At 36.7% G+C, this 22,976-nt stretch overlaps 2 protein-coding genes across 2 annotated transcripts in view; one reads left to right on the top strand and one right to left on the bottom strand.

The window, feature by feature from the left end:
• The window catches only part of PRKD3 (protein kinase D3), an 88,638-nt gene that overhangs the window by 34,939 nt on the left and 30,723 nt on the right, over positions 1-22,976 (bottom strand). Inside the window, exons 3-6 of the mRNA XM_072767282.1 lie at positions 12,207-12,345; positions 10,576-10,707; positions 9,711-9,868; positions 2,166-2,358 (exon numbers count right to left, since the gene is read on the bottom strand). Coding sequence (XP_072623383.1) covers positions 2,166-2,358; positions 9,711-9,868; positions 10,576-10,707; positions 12,207-12,345 — 622 coding nt within the window. The remainder of the gene's footprint in view (positions 1-2,165; positions 2,359-9,710; positions 9,869-10,575; positions 10,708-12,206; positions 12,346-22,976) is intronic.
• NDUFAF7 (NADH:ubiquinone oxidoreductase complex assembly factor 7) overlaps positions 1-22,976 on the top strand; it is a 103,726-nt gene that overhangs the window by 58,850 nt on the left and 21,900 nt on the right. The window lies entirely within an intron of this gene.

Here is a 22,976-nt window from a genome sequence, read left to right as displayed (position 1 = left end):
TTTTATTTACGAGAAAACATACGAGAGGTGGGGTGGAGGGAGAGGGAGACTCCTTGCTGAGCCGGGAGCCCAATGTGAGGATTGATCCCAGGACCCCTAAGATCATGACCTGAGGCTGAAGGCAAACACTGAAGCAACTGAGCCACCCAAATACTCAAAAACTTTTTAAGTATCTTAATTCATATTATAAAAATAAACACTAAAATAAGTGATTGTTTTTGACTAATAATTAAAATAGCTTAGCTATAAAAATGTATTTCTGAACCAATATAAGCTACTTTCTGAACCAATATAAACACAAACATTATTCTTTTAGAGTTCTAAGAAATTAAACCAATAACCCAGTGGCAGAACTGACTTTATTTCAAAATTCATTAATCTACATATTTATTTTAGGTCCTCTATAAGATGTCGTACTGCTCTGCATATCATTTTAGAATATTTCTGTTCTGTTCAACAGAGCAGCACTATTTATAACCTTTACTAAGATTATCTTATTGGCTAGAATTTACACATCTGTTATTAATGTTCTTTCCCAAAACATTCCTTAGTGGCTGCTTGCCAATACACTTTAGTGTTGATATTTTAAAGTATTAATTTATATATTAATTCATATTCAAAAGTAAGCTGCTGAAATAAAATGTCAACATTTAATTATGCCTGCCTGATAGTTATTAAATACCTGGCAACAAAGGCACAACTCATTCTCTATTTGATGTTCTCCTATGTTGCCATATATGGGCAAGAGAAGTTTTCTATATATGTAAGTTAAATTTACGTACAATTATTTGGTTCTGTATTTATAGTTGCAAAGACCTCAACTCTGATGTTTTATTTAGATAAAAATAGGTAATTCAATTCCTCAACTACATCTACTTGTAAAAAGTAGGATATTAAGAATTTTTAAAACAATCACATAAAAAATAAGTACATAGGATTATAGACAGGCTATTTACACAGCACACTGGCTCAAAAATTACTAAGACATTTTAAACTCTACTTTCGTCTTCACTACAGCATGGTTGTGAAGAAGATATGAGACAAAAAGATAAAATCATCTTAAAAAGCATAAAATCATTGCACAACTATAGGAAAAAATATTCTATTCTATTAAAAACCTGGTTCATTAAGAGGTGTTTCTAGAATATTAGTATACAATAGTGTTTCATATCCAAATATGGATAATCCCTATCACAATTCCAGGGGCTTCTACTATATTCTTCCTACTTTAGTACAATTCTTCTCTGGAGTAACAGTTTTACTATAGCTCTCCTAGCTACAGAATTAAAAACAAAAACAATAAAACAGGGTGCCTGGGTGGCTCAGCAGTTAAGCGTCTGCCTTCGGCTCAGGTCATGATCCAGGGTCTTGGGACTTAGCCTCACATCGAGCTCCCTGCTCAGTAGAAAGTTGAGTCTGCTTCTCCCTTTCCCTCTGCCTTGTCTACCCTGCTCATGCCCTGTCTCTCAAATAAATACAATCTTAAAAAAAAAAACAACAAAACTTATGTAATATGTTTGTGTGTACGAATATTTAATGGAAAGAGGAAAACATTATTTTATATTTTGGGTAGCATCTGGGTTTGAATCAGAAAGACTTAACTGAAATATCTGCTTACTAACCATACTATATTGGTTCATGTTAAGCAACCATACCTTATAAATCCAAATTCTAGTTTTTCTCTTTACATTCTAACTTTCCTACAGCGTAATTCTTGGTACATAGTACACATTCTGCAAAGAGCAGTTGTTAATAAGTAAGTATGTACATGCATATTTGTATGTATTATCTTTTTTAAGTTAACAACTAGGGAACCAATTTCTTTGCCTAACACTTCTGAAATATAAATATTTTGAACCAAATTTGCTAACATATGAATGTACTTAAGAAAAACATCCAATCTTGGGACACCTGGGTGTCTCAGCGGTTGAGCATATGCCTTTGGCTCAGGGCATGATCCTGCGGTCCTGGGATCAAGTCCCACATCGGGCTCCCTGCATGGAGTCTGCTCCTCCTCTGCCTATATCTCTGCCACTCTGTGTCTCTCATGAATAAATAAATAAAATGTAAAAAAAAAAAAAAAAGAAAGAAAGAAAGAAAAGAAAAGAAAAGAAAAGAAAAGAAAAGAAAAGAAAAGAAAAGAAAAGAAAAACATCCAATCTTACCTTTACACTGCATTCCTTGGCGAAAGAGGCCTTTCAGTAGCCGCTTGCAGTACTGACATATTGTGGGACGGGTGTAAGAATGAACAGCAAATGTGTGTGGAACTTTTACTCTGCACATTACCATCTTTTCCATCCAGATTGGGCGACCACTCCAAGAAGGAATTCTCTTACTTGGTTCTTGGTGAACATGTGACTAAAACAGAATTAATTTTCATAAGTTAATATTAAAAATAAAGTATTAAGAGCAAGACTTAACCATAAGTCATTTATTTTGAACACTGAAGCCAAATATCTAAAAATGTACATCTCCACAATTTCCTCTAGGAGCTCAACTTATCAACACTTGAATGTGAATAGTACAGATATTTTGCTATTATTTATGCTAAAAAATTTTTTTCATCTTCACAATATGATCCTCTCAATAGATGCAGAGAAAACATTTGACAAAATACAGCATCCATTCCTGATCAAAACTCTTCAGAGTGTAGGGATAAAGGGAACATTCCTCAGCATCTTAAAAGCCATCTACCAAAAGCCCACAGCAAATATCATTCTTAATGGGGAAAAACTGAGAGCCTTTACCCTAAGATCAGGAACACGACAGGGATGTCCACTCTCACCACTGCTATTCAACATAGTACTAGAAGTCCTACCCTCAGCAATCAGACAACAAAAAGAAATAAAAGGCATTCACATTGCCCATGAAGAAGTCAAACTCTTCCTCTTCGCAGATGACAGGATACTGTACGTAGAAAACCCAAAAGACTCCACCCCAAACTTACCAGAACCCCTAAAGCAATTCGGCAGTGTGGCAGGATACAAAATCAATGCCCAGAAATCTGTGGCATTTCTATACACTAACAATGAGACTGAAGAAAGAGAAATTAAGGAGTCAATCCCACTTAGAATTGCACCCAAAAGCATAAGATACCTAGGAATAAACCTAACCAAAGAGGTAAAGGATCTATACCCTAAAAACTACAGAACACTTCTGAAAGAAATTGAGGAAGACACAAAGAGATGGAAAAATATTCCATACTCATGGATTGGAAGAATTAATATGTGAAAATGTCTATGCTACCCAGGGCAATTTACACGTTCAGTGAAATCCCTATCAAAATACCATGGACTTTCTTCAGAGAGTTGGAACAAATAATCTTAAGATTTGTTTGGAATCGGAAAAGACCCTGAATACCAGGGGAATACTGAAAAAGAAAACCAGAGCCGGGGGCATCACAATGCCGGATTTCAAGTTGTACTACAAAGCTGTGGTCATTAAGACTGGCACAACAGTGGCACAACAGACACATAGACCAATGGAACAGAATAGAGAACCCAGATATGGGCCCTCAACTCTATGGTCAACTAATATTTGATAAAGCAAGAAAGACTATCCACTGGAAAAAGGACAGTCTCTTCAATAAATGGTGCTGGGAAAATTGGACAGCCATGTGCAGAAGAATGAAACTGGACCATTCTCTCACACCACACACAAAGATAAACTCAAAACGGATGAAAGATCTAAATGTCAGACAAGAATCCACCAACATCCTAGAGGAGAACACAGGCAACACCCTTTTTGAACTTGACCACAGGAACTTCGTGCAAGATACATCTACGAAGGCAAGGGAAACAAAAGTAAAAATGAACAATTGGGACTTAATCAAGATAAAAGATAAAAAGCTTCTGCACATCAAAAGAAACAGTCAACAAAACTAAAAGACAACCTACAGAATGGGAAAAGATATTTGCAAATGACGTATCAGACAAAAGGTTAGTATCCAAGATCTATAAAGAACTTATTAAACTCAACAGCAAAGAAACAAACAATCCAATCATGAAATGGGCAAAAGACATGAATAGAAATTTCAGAGGAAGATATACATGTGGCCAACAAGCACAGGAGAAAATGCTCATCACTTGCCATCAGGGAAATACAAATCAAAAACACAATGAGATACCACCTCACACCAATGAGAATGGTGACAGGAAACACCAAATTTTGGAGAGGATGTGGAGAAAGGGGAACCCTCTTGCACTGTTGGTGGGAATGTGAACTGGTACATTCACTCTGGAAAACCGTGTGGAGGTTCCTCAAAGAGTTAAAAATAGAGCTGCCCTACGACCCAGCACTGCTGGGGATTTACCCCAAAGATACAGAAGCAGTGAAAAGCCGAGATACCTGCACCGCAATGTTTATATAGCAGCAATGTTCACAACAGCCAAACTGTGGATGGAACCTTGGTGTCCATCAAAAGATGAATGGATAAAGAAGATGTGGTCTGTATATACAATGGAATATTAGTCAGCCATTAGAAAAAATGAATACCCACCATTCGCTTCAACGTGGATGAAACTAGAGGGTATTATGCTAGTGAAGTAAGTCAATCGGAGGACAATCATAATATGGTTTCACTCATATGAGGAATATAAAAAATAGTGAAAGGGATTATAGGGGAAAGGAGACAAAATGAGTGGGAAAAATCGGAGAGGGTGACAGAACATGAGAGATTCCTAACTGGGAAACGAACAATGGGTAGGGGAAGGGGAGGTGGGCGGGGGGATGAGGTGACTGGGTGACAGGCACTGAGGGGGGCACTGGATGGGATGAGCACTGGGTGTTATACTATATGTTGGCAAATCAAACTCCAATAAAAAATATACCTATGGGATCCCTGGGTGGCTCAGCGGTTTAGCGCCTGCCTTTGGCCTGGGCGTGACCCTGGAGTCCCGGGATCGAGTCCCATATCAGGCTCCTGGCATGGAGCTTGCTTCTCCCTCCTCCTGTGTCTCTGCCTCTCTCTCTATGTCTATCATAAATAAATAAATAAGTCTTTTAAAATATATATATATATATATACCTAAAAAAACCAATATGTATATCCACTGATGAACTATTATTTGTCAGGCACATAAAGCATTTTACAAATAAAAGTCTTTTTTTTTTTTTTTTTTTAATTTTTTTTTTAAATTTTATTTATTTATGATAGGCACACAGTGAGAGAGAGAGAAGCAGAGACACAGGCAGAGGGAGAAGCAGGCTCCATGCACCGGGAGCCCGACGTGGGATTCGATCCCGGGTCTCCAGGATCGCGCCCCGGGCCAAAGGCAGGCGCCAAACCGCTGCGCCACCCAGGGATCCCTAAATAAAAGTCTTAAAATGAATTTGTGACATATTTGGATCCCTTGAAAAACGTTACCAAGAAATTAATCACAAGAAAAATAAATTCAGAAAGTGTTATTATTGTTCATGTTGAATTACTGAACATGATGTCTGAAAATATTTTAAAACATGTCCTGGTTTTGCAAAGTTATTTTTATAAATACTAAAATATGTGTTAAAGACTGAAGTCTAATGATGATGATATAAAAAATGGCAGATACAAATTAAGACAACTTTACCCCCAGTACTTATGCTTTAGGAGGTTCCTTGATTTAAGTACTTTCTAGTTATTTGGGCTTTTCCCCCCAGATGAACAAAAAGGAAAATTAAAGTTATTGATTAAAAATTTTTGTGTAACCTGAAGGATAACTAGATACTTATAACTATGATCTTTTCTACATATGATCAAATTAAATTATAGGCCAGTTTAATATGGCCCATCACATTCATTCAACCTTTACTGATTATATTATAGACCAGACCCTACACTTTATATCACAGAAACAAAAATGAATATAGTCTATGTTCTCAAGCACAGAATACCAACTCCCATCTGGATGTTGCAGATTTTGCTGTAGCTGCTTGCATCTTCAGTGTCAGAACTGAGATCCTGAGATCTTTCATAAGCCTTCCATAACTAGTAATGTCTGTAGCCCAGGGAAGTTGAATCATTCAACATTGAGATGTTCAACCAATAAAAGCAAAAGAAGCCAGAGGAAACCAAGGAACAGAGAAGTATATGAAAGAACGAAGGGAGAAGCAAAAAAAGGCTTTTTGGAAGAAAAGTAGGAAGACGGAAAGGAAAAAAAAGAAAAGGGCATACAAATGGAGGAGAACATTATAAAAAAAACACAAATATAATTTCTGATGGATGGTTTTTCACTAATGTGTCTCCACAAATGTTCTAAAGCAAATTATGAAGCAGTTTAATTTAAGAAAAGTGCATAAAGAATGTTTAAACCCAAACCAAACTTGCTTGCTTCAGCTTCCCAAGATCTCTCACTCTAGTCTGGCTGACCCGCCTGCCAGGCAGCCTGGTACAGAGCACTTTCAGCAAAAGGTACGCCACAGTGATCCTGCAAAGCTAATAAAGAATCCAACGAGAACCAGAAACAGATGTAGGCTTTTGTGCATCCCTGGCTCTCTATTCTCAACACTCTGCTTCTCTTGCTCCTGCTTCTACCACTTTTGGTTTGTCTCTTTTATGTTTAAAACATACAAGACAGAATAAGACTGATTTGCCAAGTCATCATCAAATACATAGGATACCCCTAAAAGGAAAACCTTTCATAACAGATCTCTTCATATGCCAATGTCCAGCTAGCGACTGACTGTCTTTTGTCAGGTTCTCCTGGGATTGGATATCAGGAACATGATACAAAGCATATGTGCTAGGACCTACGCAGGGGACTGTGGTTGGAGCAGCCACCTAATTACTACACCTACTTGTGTAGTAATTTATTTTAAATATGAAAAAACAGGCTCAAAAGGATGCATATTACTAAGTGCTAGTATCAAAATCAAGACTTAGCCCTATGTCTTCTACATGGAAGTCCAGTGATTCTTAATCTTTTCCCCATCTAAACACACCTAGGCATACACAATCTTATCAGTGATTGTGGCTTATCACTCTGTGGAGTGAGGAAGGCAAGAAAGGTATGGAAGACTGAACCAGAATCTGGAGAAGGAGGATACTGGTAAAATCACCTGGAGCATTTGGTGAAAATGGGACACTGATAGAGTAGAGTACCTAGAGTTGAGTGAAAGTTCTCCTGCCTTGCTCTAATGCCCCCTCTTTACAAACTACTACTTAAATTTTTATTTATTAATGTGTAGCCAGAAGTTCTCTAAAAGTAATCCAATTATTTTCACAGTATGAGTTTCAGCTAATATTTGAAGTGAACATTGGCTCAAAAAACTTTCTAACAATGTTGCCAACTCAATTAAATGTAATAATAAAGGCAATAAAAGCATTTAAGGGGGCAATTCCCTAATTACACATATTTGACTTTGGAATATTATTCAGTGAAAAAAATACCTCCACTTTTATGCACACACTTAGCCCAACAGTTTCTTTTTACCTTGATTCTGTCCTGTCCTGGCCCCTCAGGCATTTGCCCAAATGTACTGCTAGGAACATTCCTCTTTCTCTCATCTCCAAAGAGCCATCATTCAATTCTGGTCTCCCCTGCCTCAGTGGTCCCGTTGTAACCAAATTCAGTGAACAGCCTATCTTCTTGTGCTCCTCCCTCTCTTTACTTGCTTCCCTTCTGACTGACTTCAGACCTATAACAGAAATTGTCTTCTTACATATAAATGATGACAACCTCAGAGTCAGATTCAGAACTTTCTCCCAACTGGCTTTTTTTCAAGCTTATCTCAGTGGTCAGTGGTCACAAGGAAAAAAAGGTTAATTATCTTGACTACTCAGAAACTTTTCTTCCTCATTCCTTATCTATGAAATCAGGATAACAACTGTCATACCTTCCAGGACTGTGGTGAGGATTACATGAGAAAAGACAAGTAAAGCATCCAGCATGAAGCTTGGCACGAAAAATTTAGGAAGCTCTCACTGTGTGGCCATTTGTAGTTAGTTCTTCTCTAACTCTGGTTCATTTTCAAGGTTGCACTCATTTCCTCATTGCTGTCTCCTCTATTCCTTTAGTGTCCCCTTTTCCCCACTCTCCCTTCCCTCTGATTTTCCTCCATGAGCCCTTCTCTTACCATGCCTTTTTCCCTTTTGAGACTGCCTAAAACAGTCTGGACTGATAAAAACAACCTTTCTGAGGTATGTTCCACTCTACAATTTCTCCTTTTTCTGAAATACTCTGCACAATCTAACCAATTCAAACACGTCACTCTACTTCTTCTACTTCTCTAAAGAATTTTCATCTTCAGGATAAAATGTAAACTAATGACTTAAAACTTGACACCTTATTATCTGTTCTGTCCTGCTATTTCCTAAACTAGTATCACTCCTCTGGGGTAACTGGCAACCCAGCATCATTGGAACTCTTACAACATATCTATCCCAGGGACCCCATTCCTAACTAAGTTTCCTGTGCAAATTCATCTATAAAATGCACTAACTTTTCAATTACCAGTCTTTCCCCAAGCTCTTGCATATGTTTATAATAACTCTTTGCTCTCAGTTCCTTATACAATGGCACTCTTTTTTCTTTTTCTAAGTTAAACATCTTACATTAAGGCTAAACAAACAACATGGAAATATGGGATTCTTGTGAAAGAACTTCAGAAGCTTTTATTCTGATGCCTCAGTATAACAAAATACTGTGGCTACGATATCAAGACAATAGCCCAAAGGCTTGATTTTGCCATTAATTTATGGAAAACCAAAGGGATTACAGAAGCAACTAAATGATGAGATTGCAATCTATGGTCAAAGATCATTTTAAGGACTAGCAAATGAACAAAAGAGTTATTTCTTTCTTCCCTGATCTACTGTTCTACTCCTTAAAGGTACAATATATTAGGGAAAAAATCACTGATTTAAAAATAGTATCTGGGTTTAATTCTAATATTGCTTACCAATTTGCTCTGTGACTTGAGTCAAGTTATCACTACTGAGTCTCAACTATCTCATTATGTAAAGAACTACTAAGATATCTCATTGGAATATTGTAGGGGCAATGGGTTCACTCACTCATTCATTCATCACTGAACACCTACTTAGTACAAGGTATTGTGCTGGGCATGGTAGGGCACACAAAGACATGAGCACTGTCTAAACAGATCATAAATTTCTGGAGGACATTATGATATTAAGGTAGAATGCTATACACACCATTAGAGATGTTTGAGAAGTGGTTTGACATTCAGCAAATAAAATAACTTCTAGGTAAAGGGAAAATCCAGGAAAGTTAGCTGTTAAGCCAAATCTGGAAACAGCATATAGAAGGGACACCAATAAGAGCAAAGGTAGAGGGAATAATGGTGTGCTTGGGGAATGTTGAATAAAACAGATTGCTGGGGGGTGAGGGGAGAACCGGCTGTTGGAAACATGGAATATATAAAGGATTCCTAGTGGAGAGCGAGATAGTCAGAGCTATGTATTCAGCTATGGTGAAATAAGACGATCTGACTGTAGTGTGTAAGATGAAGTGAAGTATGGGAACCAGAAGTCGGATACCGGTTAGGAGGCTAATGCAGTGGTCCAAGTGATAATGTGATCCCAAAGTATACAAAATGCAATTCATTACTACTAGTAAACTCTGTCTCCAGTAATACATTTTAAGCTTCTTAAGTGTAGCAATGTGAGTAGTCTTTAGTACATAACTTATGTTCTAGGATGATATCATATATACCGTAGAAATACAATGAATAAGTAGTAAAATGCCTTTTTGTTGCCTTAAAATACATACCTCTTCTGTGGGAAGGGGTACATAATCAGTCTGTAGGAGTCTTGGAAATGAGAGGCCAGGTCCTGGCAGAGATACATTTGATAAACGTCTCTTTCTTACTCCACTACAGTTATTTGGAATCTTGAAAGCACATCGTTTGTGATAATTTAATCCGCAGCCTAAGTATATTTTAAAAGTAAAAATATAGATTAAAAAAACTTTAATATATAATAAGCATGTTACATAAAAAATTGATGCTTCTTTTATTTATTTTCTCTGGCAGCAACAGTAATCCTAATTACGAACTTGGATGACAAGCTAAATGGGAGCCAAAAAACTCAATGCAAATTATTAGGCTCCACCCCAAACTGAATCAGAAAATCTGGGGATGGGTCCCAGCAAAGTATATTTTAACAAGTCCTCGAGGTGATTCTGACACATGGTAAAGTTTGAAAACAACTAGTTCAAAGCACTTCAGCAAACTGTGCTCTGTTTACCAAACTCCTCCCATGACTTGTAAAATTAATATGAAATCTGAATTTCAGTACTCGTAATTTATTTTATAGCTTGTTTATATAGCTTTCATGGCACAAGAGCAGTTGAGTAGTTGCGACAGAGACTATTAGCCAATAAAACTTAAAATATTCTGTAAATATTTTACAGAAGATACAGAAAATCTTCATTGACTCTCCATCTTAGAGTACTTAGAGGACTCAGAAATGTGCATCTGACTCCTACCCCCAGCAACTCTAATTCAGAACAACTAGATCTGTCCAATTCTAAGCTCTGGTTATCACCTACTCAGCAATCTTATTCCTTCATTAATGATAAGAAAATGCAAATGCAAAATCCTATTTCAAATGATACAAAAACTTAGAACACATACCTTCACATTTCAGTCCTTGACGTACCAATCCCCAGAGCATCTCACCACAATAATCACAAAAAGTAGGAGCTTTATAAGAATGTACGTATAGAGTATGTGGACGAATCTGGAAATCTTCTACTGTGGCCAAAGCTTTTAAAAAGAAAAGTAGCAAAATAAAACCTGTATCTGTAATTGCAATGAGATTAAGAATGTTGATGTCAAAGTATACGAAATCTTTTTTTCTCTAAAAACTTCATTTATCATAAAAATAAACTGTTTTTGGTATTTAATATTGTGGTTTTCAAACTATTTTAGGAAGTTCATCAACTCCAAATAATTTGAACTCCAAAAGTAGGTCTGTAGGTCGATATTTCAACTTCCAAAAGCATATTTACATACCGACAAGAACACAAATAGTTGGTAGATTTATTCCTACAATTAGAAACTGTTTAACTTATAACACTGGGAAACAGAACACTAAAGTTAAAAACAAACAAACAAACAAAAGGCAAAGAACCCCACATAAAACTGTGGAAACTGAGGAACTTAACCTTAATGGTAAACACTCTGAATTCTAACTTAGGATCGCAGTTCATAAGCTGTCTGTTCTTGATAGTTAAGAAAAAGAGACACTCCTCCTCTTTGTGAGCAACTGAACACTAGTAGATACATATACCAGTAGATATCCTCTCACCTCCACCTGCAAGTCATTAGTGGATATCTCTGGCCTGATAAAGGGTCCAGGAGGAATGGGTATAAGTACTACCTCCAGGGAGGACAAGGAGTGAAACTCTTCCGGAGTGGAGAGGAAGACAAGGATTGGGAAATGTATACATCTTGGAGTGGTAGTGCAGATAAATGATTAATGTAGGGACTAGATTAATGGAAAGGATCAAGGACTAAGGAAAGGTGTTGGTAGAGAGGATCTCAAGAACAGGCTGCAAAGATGAGTTTGAGAAGTAGAAAAAATGGTGGCAGAAGTCTGGACTCTTAGCTGGCTTTCCTTCCTTTCCCTCACTCTCTTTTCTCTCTCCCTCTCTCCTTTCCTGTCAAACAAGAAGTTCTGCAGGCCTACTAGGTACATTCTTTGTTCCTCTACATTCCTTGCTAACAATCCTGCCCATCTGCTGTTGGATGAGATCAGAAACAGAAGGAGCTAAGAACAACAAATGGCAAGAATGGGTGGGGGGGAAATGAGGGAGGTAAGAAAATGTGCACTGAGAACACACAGGGGAAGAAGCAATATTGAAATCATGGGAAACATCAGTACTGCAGTTTCCTCTTCCACATCTTTATTATTTTTCCTTTTTTTCCTGATTTTATTTTTTGAACCCCAATTCTCTTTTATGCTCTTCACAGAAATGGGGAAAAGGAAATTGAATTTCAGTATAATTGTTTTATTTCTTTGATTCAAAGAGTATATTCCTCTTTCAGTTCCAGTGATAATTCCCTTAGCTTAGTAACATTCAAATAAACAATTCAGGGATTATTTTCCTACTTTTTCATCTGTGATATAATGTTCCTGAAAGTAAAACTCACATGGTAACCATCATTGTAGATAAAAGAAGTTAAGCAACTATAGTACCAAAAATAAGGTTCTTTGAAAAAAAAAACAAAAGGCAACAAAAAAAAAGAAGCTATTTGCTTACCTGAAAGAACAACTTCTACTAGGTCTCCTTCATGTATTTCATCTGCTGAGGTAATCAGCTGCAAAATATTTTCTGAGTTCATGTCATGGCGAAAGAGAAGAATTTTGTCATACATGCCAAAGAATCCACACTCTGGAAACTACACAAAAACAGCACTTTATCAGTATAGCCAAAGGCTTCTATTTTTGAGTAAATGTCTCAATCTTATGAAAGAATTTTACACATAGTTTTTAGCCTAAAACTGTCTGCTAACAATTCTATTAATATCTAAAAGAGCAACCACGATCCTTAATTTTCAGATTGAAAAATAGAACAATAAACTTAAATTATCATCTTAAAACATATATCTCTTAGAAGTATAGGATTTCTTTATTGTTATTGATGGAGAATATAACCTTGAACTTAACTGCTACTCTATATTACATAGCCTGAGATAAGCAGTCTTTCCTGTCCTCTAGACCGAGCTTCCTCCAAAGCTACTAGCCACATACATTTAAATTAAAATTAATTAAAAGTTCAGCTCCTCTGTCACTCTAGTCACATTTCATGTGCCTAATCACCACCTTAACTACTGACTTGCCTATTATTTTGGACTATGAAGATATAGAACACTTTCATCATCACAGAAAACTCTACTGAATGATGCTCCTAGAAGATTAGTAATTCTCAAACTATAGTCACAGGAGTATCAATTCCAACATTTTTGATAAATGCACCTAGGGCTTCTAGCATTTATCTGATACTTTTTTTACTCTCTGTAATTACAAGTACGTGATTTTTTATGGTAACTTTCTTTTTACTGTTTTGGGTTCTTAAGATTTATTTATTTGTGAGAGAGAGAGAAAGCACATACAAGCGGGAGGAGCAGACAGAGGAGGAGAGAAAAATCTCAATCAGATTCTGAACACAGAACCTGGAGCCTGACACAGAGCTCAATCCCAGAACCCTGAGATCATTACCTGAGCCAAAATCAAGAGTCAAATGCTTAACTGACTACATCACCCAGGTGCCCCGGTAACTTTCTTTTTAAAAAACCTTTGACCAGAGCAGAAGATTTGCAGATCTGTTCACATACTCTATATGTATTATTTCAAGGCTTCTACACTTTGTGACTACAGAGCTGATACTTTTGGTGATTGGCATACGAAGGACTACAATATGCAGGCGTGAGCTCTAAAAGTTTTTACAGTTAATAAAGTTATTTAAGAGAAAATTTTAAGTACTGGCCTTACAAAATTAATTTCTAAATCAAAACCAAGACCATCTTCTTCTAAAGTACCAGTGCCTTGAGAAATACTGCTGTAGGTATTTCAAATTTCTTTTATCTCAGAACTGTATATCCTTATTGACTTAATTGGCTCCTCAGAGAATATCCTTTAATGTACTACTATACAGCATGTCACTGGCCTGCACTGAATGGCTTGATGTGTATGTCACACTAAATTGTTTTTTTTTTTTTATTTATGATAGTCACAGAGAGAGAGAGAGAGAGAGAGAAAGAGAGAGAGAGACAGAGACACAAGCAGGCTCCATGCACCGGGAGCCCGACGTGGGATTCGATCCCGGGTCTCCAGGATCGCGCCCTGCGCCAAAGGCAAGTGCCAAACCACTGCGCCACCCAGGGATCCCTGTCACACTAAATTGTAACTGCGTTTATTGCAGGGATGTTGCTGAGGATATGGTTCACCTACTTCATATGGTAGCCCTTCTTTGTGAGGACTCATAAAAGAAATCTCTCTGGTTGGTATTATGTTAGGAACAATTTGATCATGCAACTACTTACTCATGTATTCTTTTTACCCACTGGAAAAAAACAGCAAAATTTGTGGCCCACTCCCAACATGAATCTAGGATCTTATAGCATGTGTTTTAGGTGGAAATGCCTTATCTTCTGAATTTAATGTTTCCATTAAAAATTCATATATATATATATATATATATATATACACACACACACGTACATACATATATATATAAAAACATCTAAATTTTATTGGAAAATATTAAATTAAAAAATGAAAACAATGACTTAATTAGAAATTGGGGTTGAATTTTTAAACCTGAATAAATAATGAAAAAATACAGAAATACTTAGAATTTTTTATATCAATTCTACTTTCAGTTGAGTTATTAATAACACAAAAAAACCACAAAACTTTATAATATGCTTTAAAGATATATCTAACAGTATAATAATTTTCAATTAAAAAGTAAAATATAGGGATCCCTGGGTGGCGCAGCAGTTTAGCACCTGCCTTTGGCCCAGGGCGCGATCCTGAAGACCCAGGGTCGAGTCCCAACGTCAGGCTCCCGGTGCATGGAGCCTGCTTCTCCCTCTGCCTATGTCTCTGCCCCCCCCTCTCTCTCTCTCTCTCTCTCTGTGTGACTATCATAAATAAAAATTAAAAAAAAATAAAAAGTAAAATATAGAATAAAAAAATGTCTTTTTATTACATTTTAATGCTTGAAATAAAAATTTTATAAAATTTTATTACCAAATTAGAAAACATCTAATAGGAGTAAAAAGTCTCCATAAATTAGTTGCAACAGTTCTTTTTTTTTTTAGTATTAATAAAAAAAGATTCCATATTCCATCCTGGAATACCGGGGACTCAGTCAGTTAAGCATCTGGTCACAAGCCCCTTGTTGGGCTCCTTGCTCAGTAGGAGTTTGCTTCTCCTCCCTCTGCCCTTCCCCCCTGCTCGTGCATACTCTCTCTCAAATAAATAAAATCTTAAAAATATATATTTGTATGAATAAAACTCATTTTTAAAGTTCCACATTTTTTTTGCATGTCTTCTAAGTGCAAGGGATTGGTCCCATGGTTTGTAAAGTAAAGCCGCGCTCCCCTCCCCAGGATCTTATAATCTATTAGGAAATTAGGAAGATGGAAATCAAACAAAATATAACATGCTAAGGGAAATGCCAAAAATGAAAAATAGATAAAATTCTGGAAGAGGGGGAAAAAACCGTAATTAGGAATGTGGAATATCACTTTAACATTGATAACTGAAGAGAATCATAAAAAGAGAAGCAAGGTTTCCATGGGCAAAAAGTGAAAGTGAAAGTATAAAGGTTGAAGTGGAGAAAATACATAAATACATTAATGGGAGAAAGTTAAGTGGACCCCTATGACCGAAGAATAAGAGGAGGGCTGTGTAGAAAGAAGGCAAAAATGCACACAGGAGCCCCATTGGCTCAGTCAACAGAATGGGGTTCAGGCTTTGCCACCTACTAACTATAGCAGCTCATTAGATAAGCTGCTTAACCTCCCTATGCTGTTTCTTGTCTATAAATTTGGAGTAACAGGAGTACTGGTTTTATAGGACTCTAACCAAAATTAAATTACTTGATACTCTAAAATAGTAGTGTCATAAGTAAATACTAGTGGTTCTTATCATCTTACATCTAAGGGGGGAGAGTCGAAAAGAATCCCAGAGAAAGGCAGTGACATGATCAAATCTGCATCTTAAAAGCATAATGCTGATGTGTAGTAGGGACTAGAACAGGAAGAGACTAGAGCAAGCTCCTAAAAAGGGCTGCAGCTATTGGTCAGGAAAGAGGTAGCAGGGTCTGGATTATTCAGTAAGAAAATGTAAAGCAAGACAACAAGGAATAATTATCTCTCAAATCAATCTTTGGTAAATTACATGGATCATTAGTATTGTTTTGACAAAACCAGAAGTCCCAATAACTAAAGAGCTAAACAAATATATTAATGAGAGAAGAAAAACATTAAAAAACATGTGGCTTAGAAAAAAAATACATTATTAAGTAATCTTCTTGATAAACACATGACCTAGTGAATTCATACTGGCATTAAGAAACTGAAGAGCAAATATAAAGAATGATAGGGAGTACTAAGAATATTTACTTAAAATAAGCATTTGTGTGCCAGGCTGGAAAACCCTCAGTGATGATAAAGAAGTAATTTTCCAATCTAGCAAATGTTTACATAAACTATATTCATCTACAGGCTGAGAAATACAGAGTTTCAAGAGGGGAAAAATGTACTAAATATCTTATAAAAAACAGATTTCTGCTATTCACAATTATGACTTATAAGTCTGATTTGGTAGGATATTTAGGAATCATCTGAAAGTGAGAGCACAAAATTAAGCAACAGAATATAGGGTCTGAAAAAAAAAAGCAAAGGAGTATTAAGTATTGCCATCTAACATCAGAGAAGAACTAAAGCCAAGTTTTAAAAACATTATGAAGTCTTAAGGCATGGGCATATTAAAAATAAACATCTAAAAAAAAGAGGGCAGCCCCGGTGGCTTAGCGGTTTAGCCCCACCTTCAGCCCAGGGCGTGATCCTGGAGACCCTGGATCAAGTCCCACATCGGACTCCCTGCATGGAGCCTGCTTCTCCCTCTGCCTGTGTCTCTACCTCTCTTTCTCTCTGTGTCTCTCATGAATAAATTAAAAAAAAAAAAAAAAAGGAAATAAATGAGCACACACTTTGAAAGATCTAAACAATTATACTGAGAAAACCCCCCACAAAAAACAAAAAAGCAAAACCATGTTAATTATTTCAATATATAGGTCATAATTTTTAAAAATTCAGAGGGGCACCTCAGTGGCTCATTTGGTTACGCATCTGCCTTCAGCTCAGGTAATTATCTCAGGATCCTGGGATCAAGTCCTGCTAGGGCTCCCTGCTCAGCGAGAAGTCTGCTTCTCCCTCTTCCTCTCCTACCTCCCCACACCCCTGCTTGTGCTCTCTCTCTCAAATAAAACAAAATCTTTTTTAAACAATTAGGAAATAAGATTTTCAAGCAGGAATCATTCTTAAGCCATATCTCAACTCTAGTGTATAGAATCACCTTAAAAGATGATACTAAGGCTCTCTTCCCAGGTTTATGGTTAAGCTCTGTGGAGTAAGACATGGACACCTGAATTACAAGTTTACTTTTATATAATTCAGTATGTTTATTATACATATTGTTTGAAAAACAGACTATTTTTAAAAACAATTTTTGAGTTACAGAAAAATTGAGACAATAGTACATAGAGATCCCATTTAGCCCACACCTAGTTTCCCCTATTATTAATATATTAATAAGGTAATTACAATTAGTGAACTAATACTGATACATTATCATTAACTAAAGTACTTTATTTAGATTTTCCTTAGCTTTTACTCAATTACCTTTTTCTGTCCCAGGATCCCACAGAATACTTACCTTTAACTGTCATGTCTCTTTGTCATGGCCTCTTTTGGCTGTAACAGTGTTTTCTCAGACTTCGCTGGGTTCTAATGACCTTGACTAAACACCAGGTATTGTGTAGAATGCCCCACCATTAAAATCTAATTGACGTTTTTGTCATTATATTGGAGATATGGGTTTTGGGGAAGAAGAGGTAAAGTGTCGTTCTCATCACATCATATTTAGTGTACCTAAACCCAACAGGATTTGTTGTTATTTATGTAGACCTTGATTATCTAGCTAAGGTAGCATTTGTCAGGTTTCTCACTGCAAAGCTATTCCATTTGAGCCTCTAATACAGTACCCTCTGGAAGTCAGTCACTACGTGCAGCCCACTTTTTTTTTTTAAGGTTTTATTTATTTGAGAAAGAGAAACCACACATGCATGTCCATGAGCAGAGGCTGAGGAGAAGCAAGCAGGGTAGAGGCTCCATGCTGAGCACAGATCATGACCTCACAACCCCAAGATCATGCATGACCCTAGCCGAACCCAAGAGTTATATACTCAACCAAAGAAGCCACCCAGGCACCCCTGTGCAGCCCACTCTTAAGGAATGGTGAGTTAATGTTCCTTCTCCTTGAAGGCAGATATCTATATAAATTATTTGGAATTCTTCTGCATGTGAGATTGATCTATTTTCCCCCATTGTTTACTCATCCATTTATATACACATGTATATTCACAGATAACTTATTAATATTTTGGGATATAGTATACACTTTTTTTTTTAATTAATTTTTATTGGTGTTCAATTTACCAACATACAGAAAAACACCCAGTGCTCATCCCGTCAAGTGTCCACCTCAGTGCCCGTCACCCATTCCCCTCCAACACCCGCCCTCCTCCCCCTCCACCACCCCTAGTTCATTTCCCCGAGTTAGGAGTCTTTATGTTCTGTCTCCCTTCCTGATATTTCCCAACATTTCTTCTCCCTTCCTTTATATTCCCTTTCACTATTATTCATATTCCCCAAATGAATGAGAACATACACTGTTTGTCCTTCTCCGACTGACTTATTTCACTCAGCATAATACCCTCCAGTTCCATCCACGTTGAAGCAAATGGTGGGTATTTGTCGTTTCTAATTGCTGAGTAATATTCCATTGTATACATAAACCACATCTTCTTTATCCATTCATCTTTTGATGGACACCGAGGCTCCTTCCACAGTTTGGCTATTGTGGCCATTGCTGATAGAAACATCGGGGTGCAGGTGTCCCGACGTTTCATTACATCTGAATCTTTGGGGTAAATCCCCAACAGTGCAATTGCTGGGTCGTAGGGCAGGTCTATTTTTAACTCTTTGAGGAACCTCCACACAGTTTTCCAGAGTGGCTGTACCAGTTCACAGTATACACTTTTTAAAACTAGGCAATTTACTCACATGGCTCAAAAATTTTAAAGTATAAAAGAATATAGTGCAAAATCTATGCTGGAGTTGCCCAATTATCCCTGCCACAGTCAATAATGTTGCCAGTTTTCCTTAGTATCCTTCTGAAGACATTTTGTACCTAATTCTTTTTTTTTTTTTTTTTTACACAATTGTATAGTTTTATTTTACTAGTTCCCTACTGATGTGATATGGGTCCAGGAAAAAAACAAAGGCCAACTGCTTTGAATTCAAATCCTGATCCATTTCACTTACTCAATATATAACTGTGACACGCTTACTTAACCTCAAGTTTCTGTATCCCCTACTTCATAAGGTGGTCATGAGAATTAAATGAGTACACCTAAAGAGCTTAAAACTCCTAATCCATTTTGGGCGCTATATAAATCTTAGCTACCGTTTCAAATCTTTTGTTATTACAAACAACATCCAATATATAATCTTATTTATGTATCTCTTTCCGCTTTTTGAGTATATGAATAAGATTACTTCCTAGAGGGATCCCTGGGTGGCGCAGCGGTTTAGCGCCTGCCTTTGGCCCAGGGCGCGATCCTGGAGACCCGAGATCGAATCCCACGTCAGGCTCCCGGTGCATGGAGCCTGCTTCTCCCTCTGCCTGTGTCTCTGCCTCTCTCTCTCTCTGTGTGACTATCATAAATAAATAAAAATAAAAAAAAAAAACTTAAAGTATTAAAATTTGAAAAAAAAAAAAAAGATTACTTCCTAGAAGTAGATTTGCTAGGTCAAAGAGTACACACATTTGACACTATTTTTTTTTTTTTAATTTTTTTTAGAGAGAGCACGTGCATGTGGGTGAGAGGGTGGGGGGAAGAAGCAGGAGAAGAGGGAGAAAGACAATCTTAAGCAGGCTCCACACCCAGCATGGATGAGCCCAACATGAGGCTTGATATCACGACCCTGAGACTGTGACCTGAGCCAAAATCGTAAGTCAGACACTTAACCGACTGAGCCACCCAGGCACCCCTTGACATTTTTAGATATTGCCAAAATGTTTTTATAGAGACCATACCAATTTATGTTTCTGTAAGCAATAATGAGTACTTATTTTTTCCACATCCTATTTTATAGTATTAGTCAGCTTATGTTGCATTAATAAAATATCAAAAATGGAGTTTCTGACACAAATTTATTTTCTCAGATTGCAGGAGGCTAGACTCCTGAGATCAGGGTATTAGCATGGTAAAGTTCTTAGGAGGCCTCTTCCTGATTTGCAGACAGCCTTCTCTCACTGAGTGCTCAGATGACCTCACCTCCAAAAATGCACATGGGAGGAGAGAGAGACAGACTCTCTTTTCCTCTTCTTATAAAGCCACCAATCCTATCAGACTAGAACCCTCTGACTTCATTTAACCTTAATTACTTCCTAAAAGTCCTACCTCTAAAGTCACACTGAATGAGAGTTAAGGTTTCAACATATGGATGTGAGGGGTGGGGAGGAAACACACAATTTAGTTCTTAGTGAATTTATTGTTAGGTAAAAAATGGTATTTCAGTATAGTTTTAATTACATGAATTTGAACATCTTTACATGCATACAGGTCATCTGTATTTCCTTTTCTATACGTTAGTTATTCATATTCTTTGAGCATTTTTAATGGATTAACAGATCTTTAAAACTCCAAATGTAACCATTCCTCAAAATAGTTCTCATTACGTAGGAAATCCTTAATAAGTCCTCAACAACATATCAAAAAACACAAAAAACCCTGTATATTTAATAGCATATATGTTGAATTTCTCAAAACGATATGATGCCAATAAGACATCCTATACAGAAAAAGCTTTACCAAAATAATAGCTTTATTTAAGCCAGACTCCAGTAGAAAAGAACAAAAGAACTTCTTTCCCTTTCAAAGTTGTATAATTTTAAGAGGAAGATATTCTAGCGAACTAATGAAAATCAATTTTTAAAAAGATGTTATTTATTCATGAGAGACACACAGAGAGAGAGGCAGAGATACAACAGGCAGAGGGAGTAGCAGGCTCCATGCAGGGAGCCCAATTGCGACTGGATCCTGGTACTCCGGGATCACACTGAGCCAAAAGCAGATAGTCAACCACTAAGCCACCCAGGCGTCCCTGAAAATCAACTCTTGATTACATTTATAAATTCACTATTTTCATTGGACTCTTTTCTCTTTACCATCCAGAACGCAAGTCTTAGCTAATAAAATGGTATGACACTTTCTAAGCATTCTACTTTCATGGGAAAGAAAGTAATTTGTGATAGGGAACAAAATTAGAAGAGCAGCAGAGGTGATAACACACTTAGTAACTGTCGTAACTGTCACTAGCTATTTATTTAGCTTATTCCTAAACTAGGGCTCTTAATCAAGGTAATTTTGTCCCCCAGAAGGTATACGGTGATGTCTTGAGACACTGGGATTGTTACAATGTAGGTACTGGCATCTAGTGGGTAGAGGCCAGGGATGCTGTTAAACATCCTATGATGCATAGGATACTGCACAGAACAAAGAATTATCCAGCCTAAAATGTTGACAGTGCTGCAGAGAAACCCTACTCTGGAGAATAAAGGGGTCAAGAATATAGAGACTGAAAATATGGAAGGAAGTTGACAAAGAAACCTACACATGCCATATTTCCTTCCCTGGCCTACCTCAGTCTTGATTAAAAGAAGAAAAGAGGAAATGAAAGAAACAGCAAAAGAGCGAGCAGGGTAGAACCAAATAGGCCTTTAATTTGGCCTCATTCCAAATTCCCCCAGGCTTTTCTAGACTTGCTCTCTACAGACTGTGCAAACGACTCCTCTTGACTCTGCAAAATGAATTCTTTTCCCAGTCCACATGGGAGAGGAATGGAATTTCATCCTAAGTTATCAAATGCTCACCCCTTCCTTATGCATTGCTACTCTCTTTGCCCACTTTACATTCCGCATGTCTTTATTTTTACAATAAAGATGGCTCCAATAATAAAAAACAGCATCTTTCTATACCCATCTTATGGAAATTACTTTTGATGGTATTAACACTTGTTTGTAATTAAAAAGTTCCAATACTTAGAAATAAAATTCCTTCAAGCAATACTATATTTTGAGAGTTATTTAAAATGAACAGTTTAAAGTTCATGTCATAAAAATCGCATCAATAAAATGTTAGATGAGGTAAGTTTTCAAGTTTTTAATTCTTCTTTGTCAAATACAATTTTTACACATTAACACGGCTTCAGAATTTAATATTATCTGAACAAAAATTTATTACTGTATACTTTTTAAAGAACTATGGTTTTTCTAGGTGCGATGGGAACCACTGGAGGGTTTCAATGCATATCTAATTTTAAAAAGTTTACAGTGAAATATAATGAGTAAAATGCAATAATCTTAATTAGAATACATAACTACACACATGTATATACACCCATGTAACTACCACCCAGGTCAAGATATAGAACATTCTTAGCGCCACAGGTTTCTTTATATTCACTTAATTTGAGAAGTTGAATACTTAAGTAATTTTAAAATTTGATGTCAAGTAAATCATAGTAAGTAATGATAAACCAGATCCTAGTAAGTAAGTTCCACAAGGGCGAGGGAACTCTCTTTTCCTGCTCCCTACTCAATGTCCAGTACCTAGAATTTAGTATTTAACTTAAAAAAGCTGAAAAAAGCTGCTGACCTCTAATGCAAAGGGAACTAATTTAACACTAATAAAATTCCCAGAAACAAATATGCTATTTAAGTATGTAGTTGAAGAGAAGGATTTCAATGACTATTTCTATATACAGAGAGAAGGCACTACAGTCTAGATGAGTCAATAAGAAAATTATGCAGTGTGGACTCTGAATTTATTCTTAACTTTCATCATTAATCTTCAATTTAGGATTTTCTGGATATGACACACTAGAGGAGCTACTTCATTTAACACCATTTCTCTTTTGACACAAACCTGAGTAATCTTTTCTCATTTCCTTTTTTCCTTGTTTTGCTATTAGTTCTATTTATCTTTAATTCAAACTTTCTGGAACTTTCCATTCTAGCCAACATCTTTACCTGAATATCCAGCAAAATTGAAAAAAAAAATCTTTCTTCCAGTTTGAGCCTCCAGATTAGTAATGCCATTATTTTGCCAAGACAAAAAAAAAAATGTAGTGTAAAGAGTAGGACGTCACCTAGCCACTGCAATACAGCT

This window comes from Vulpes vulpes, chromosome 8 (assembly GCF_048418805.1).
Source record: "Vulpes vulpes isolate BD-2025 chromosome 8, VulVul3, whole genome shotgun sequence".
In the NCBI taxonomy this organism is placed as follows: domain Eukaryota; kingdom Metazoa; phylum Chordata; class Mammalia; order Carnivora; family Canidae; genus Vulpes; species Vulpes vulpes.
This window is presented reverse-complemented; position numbering and strand designations above follow the sequence as displayed.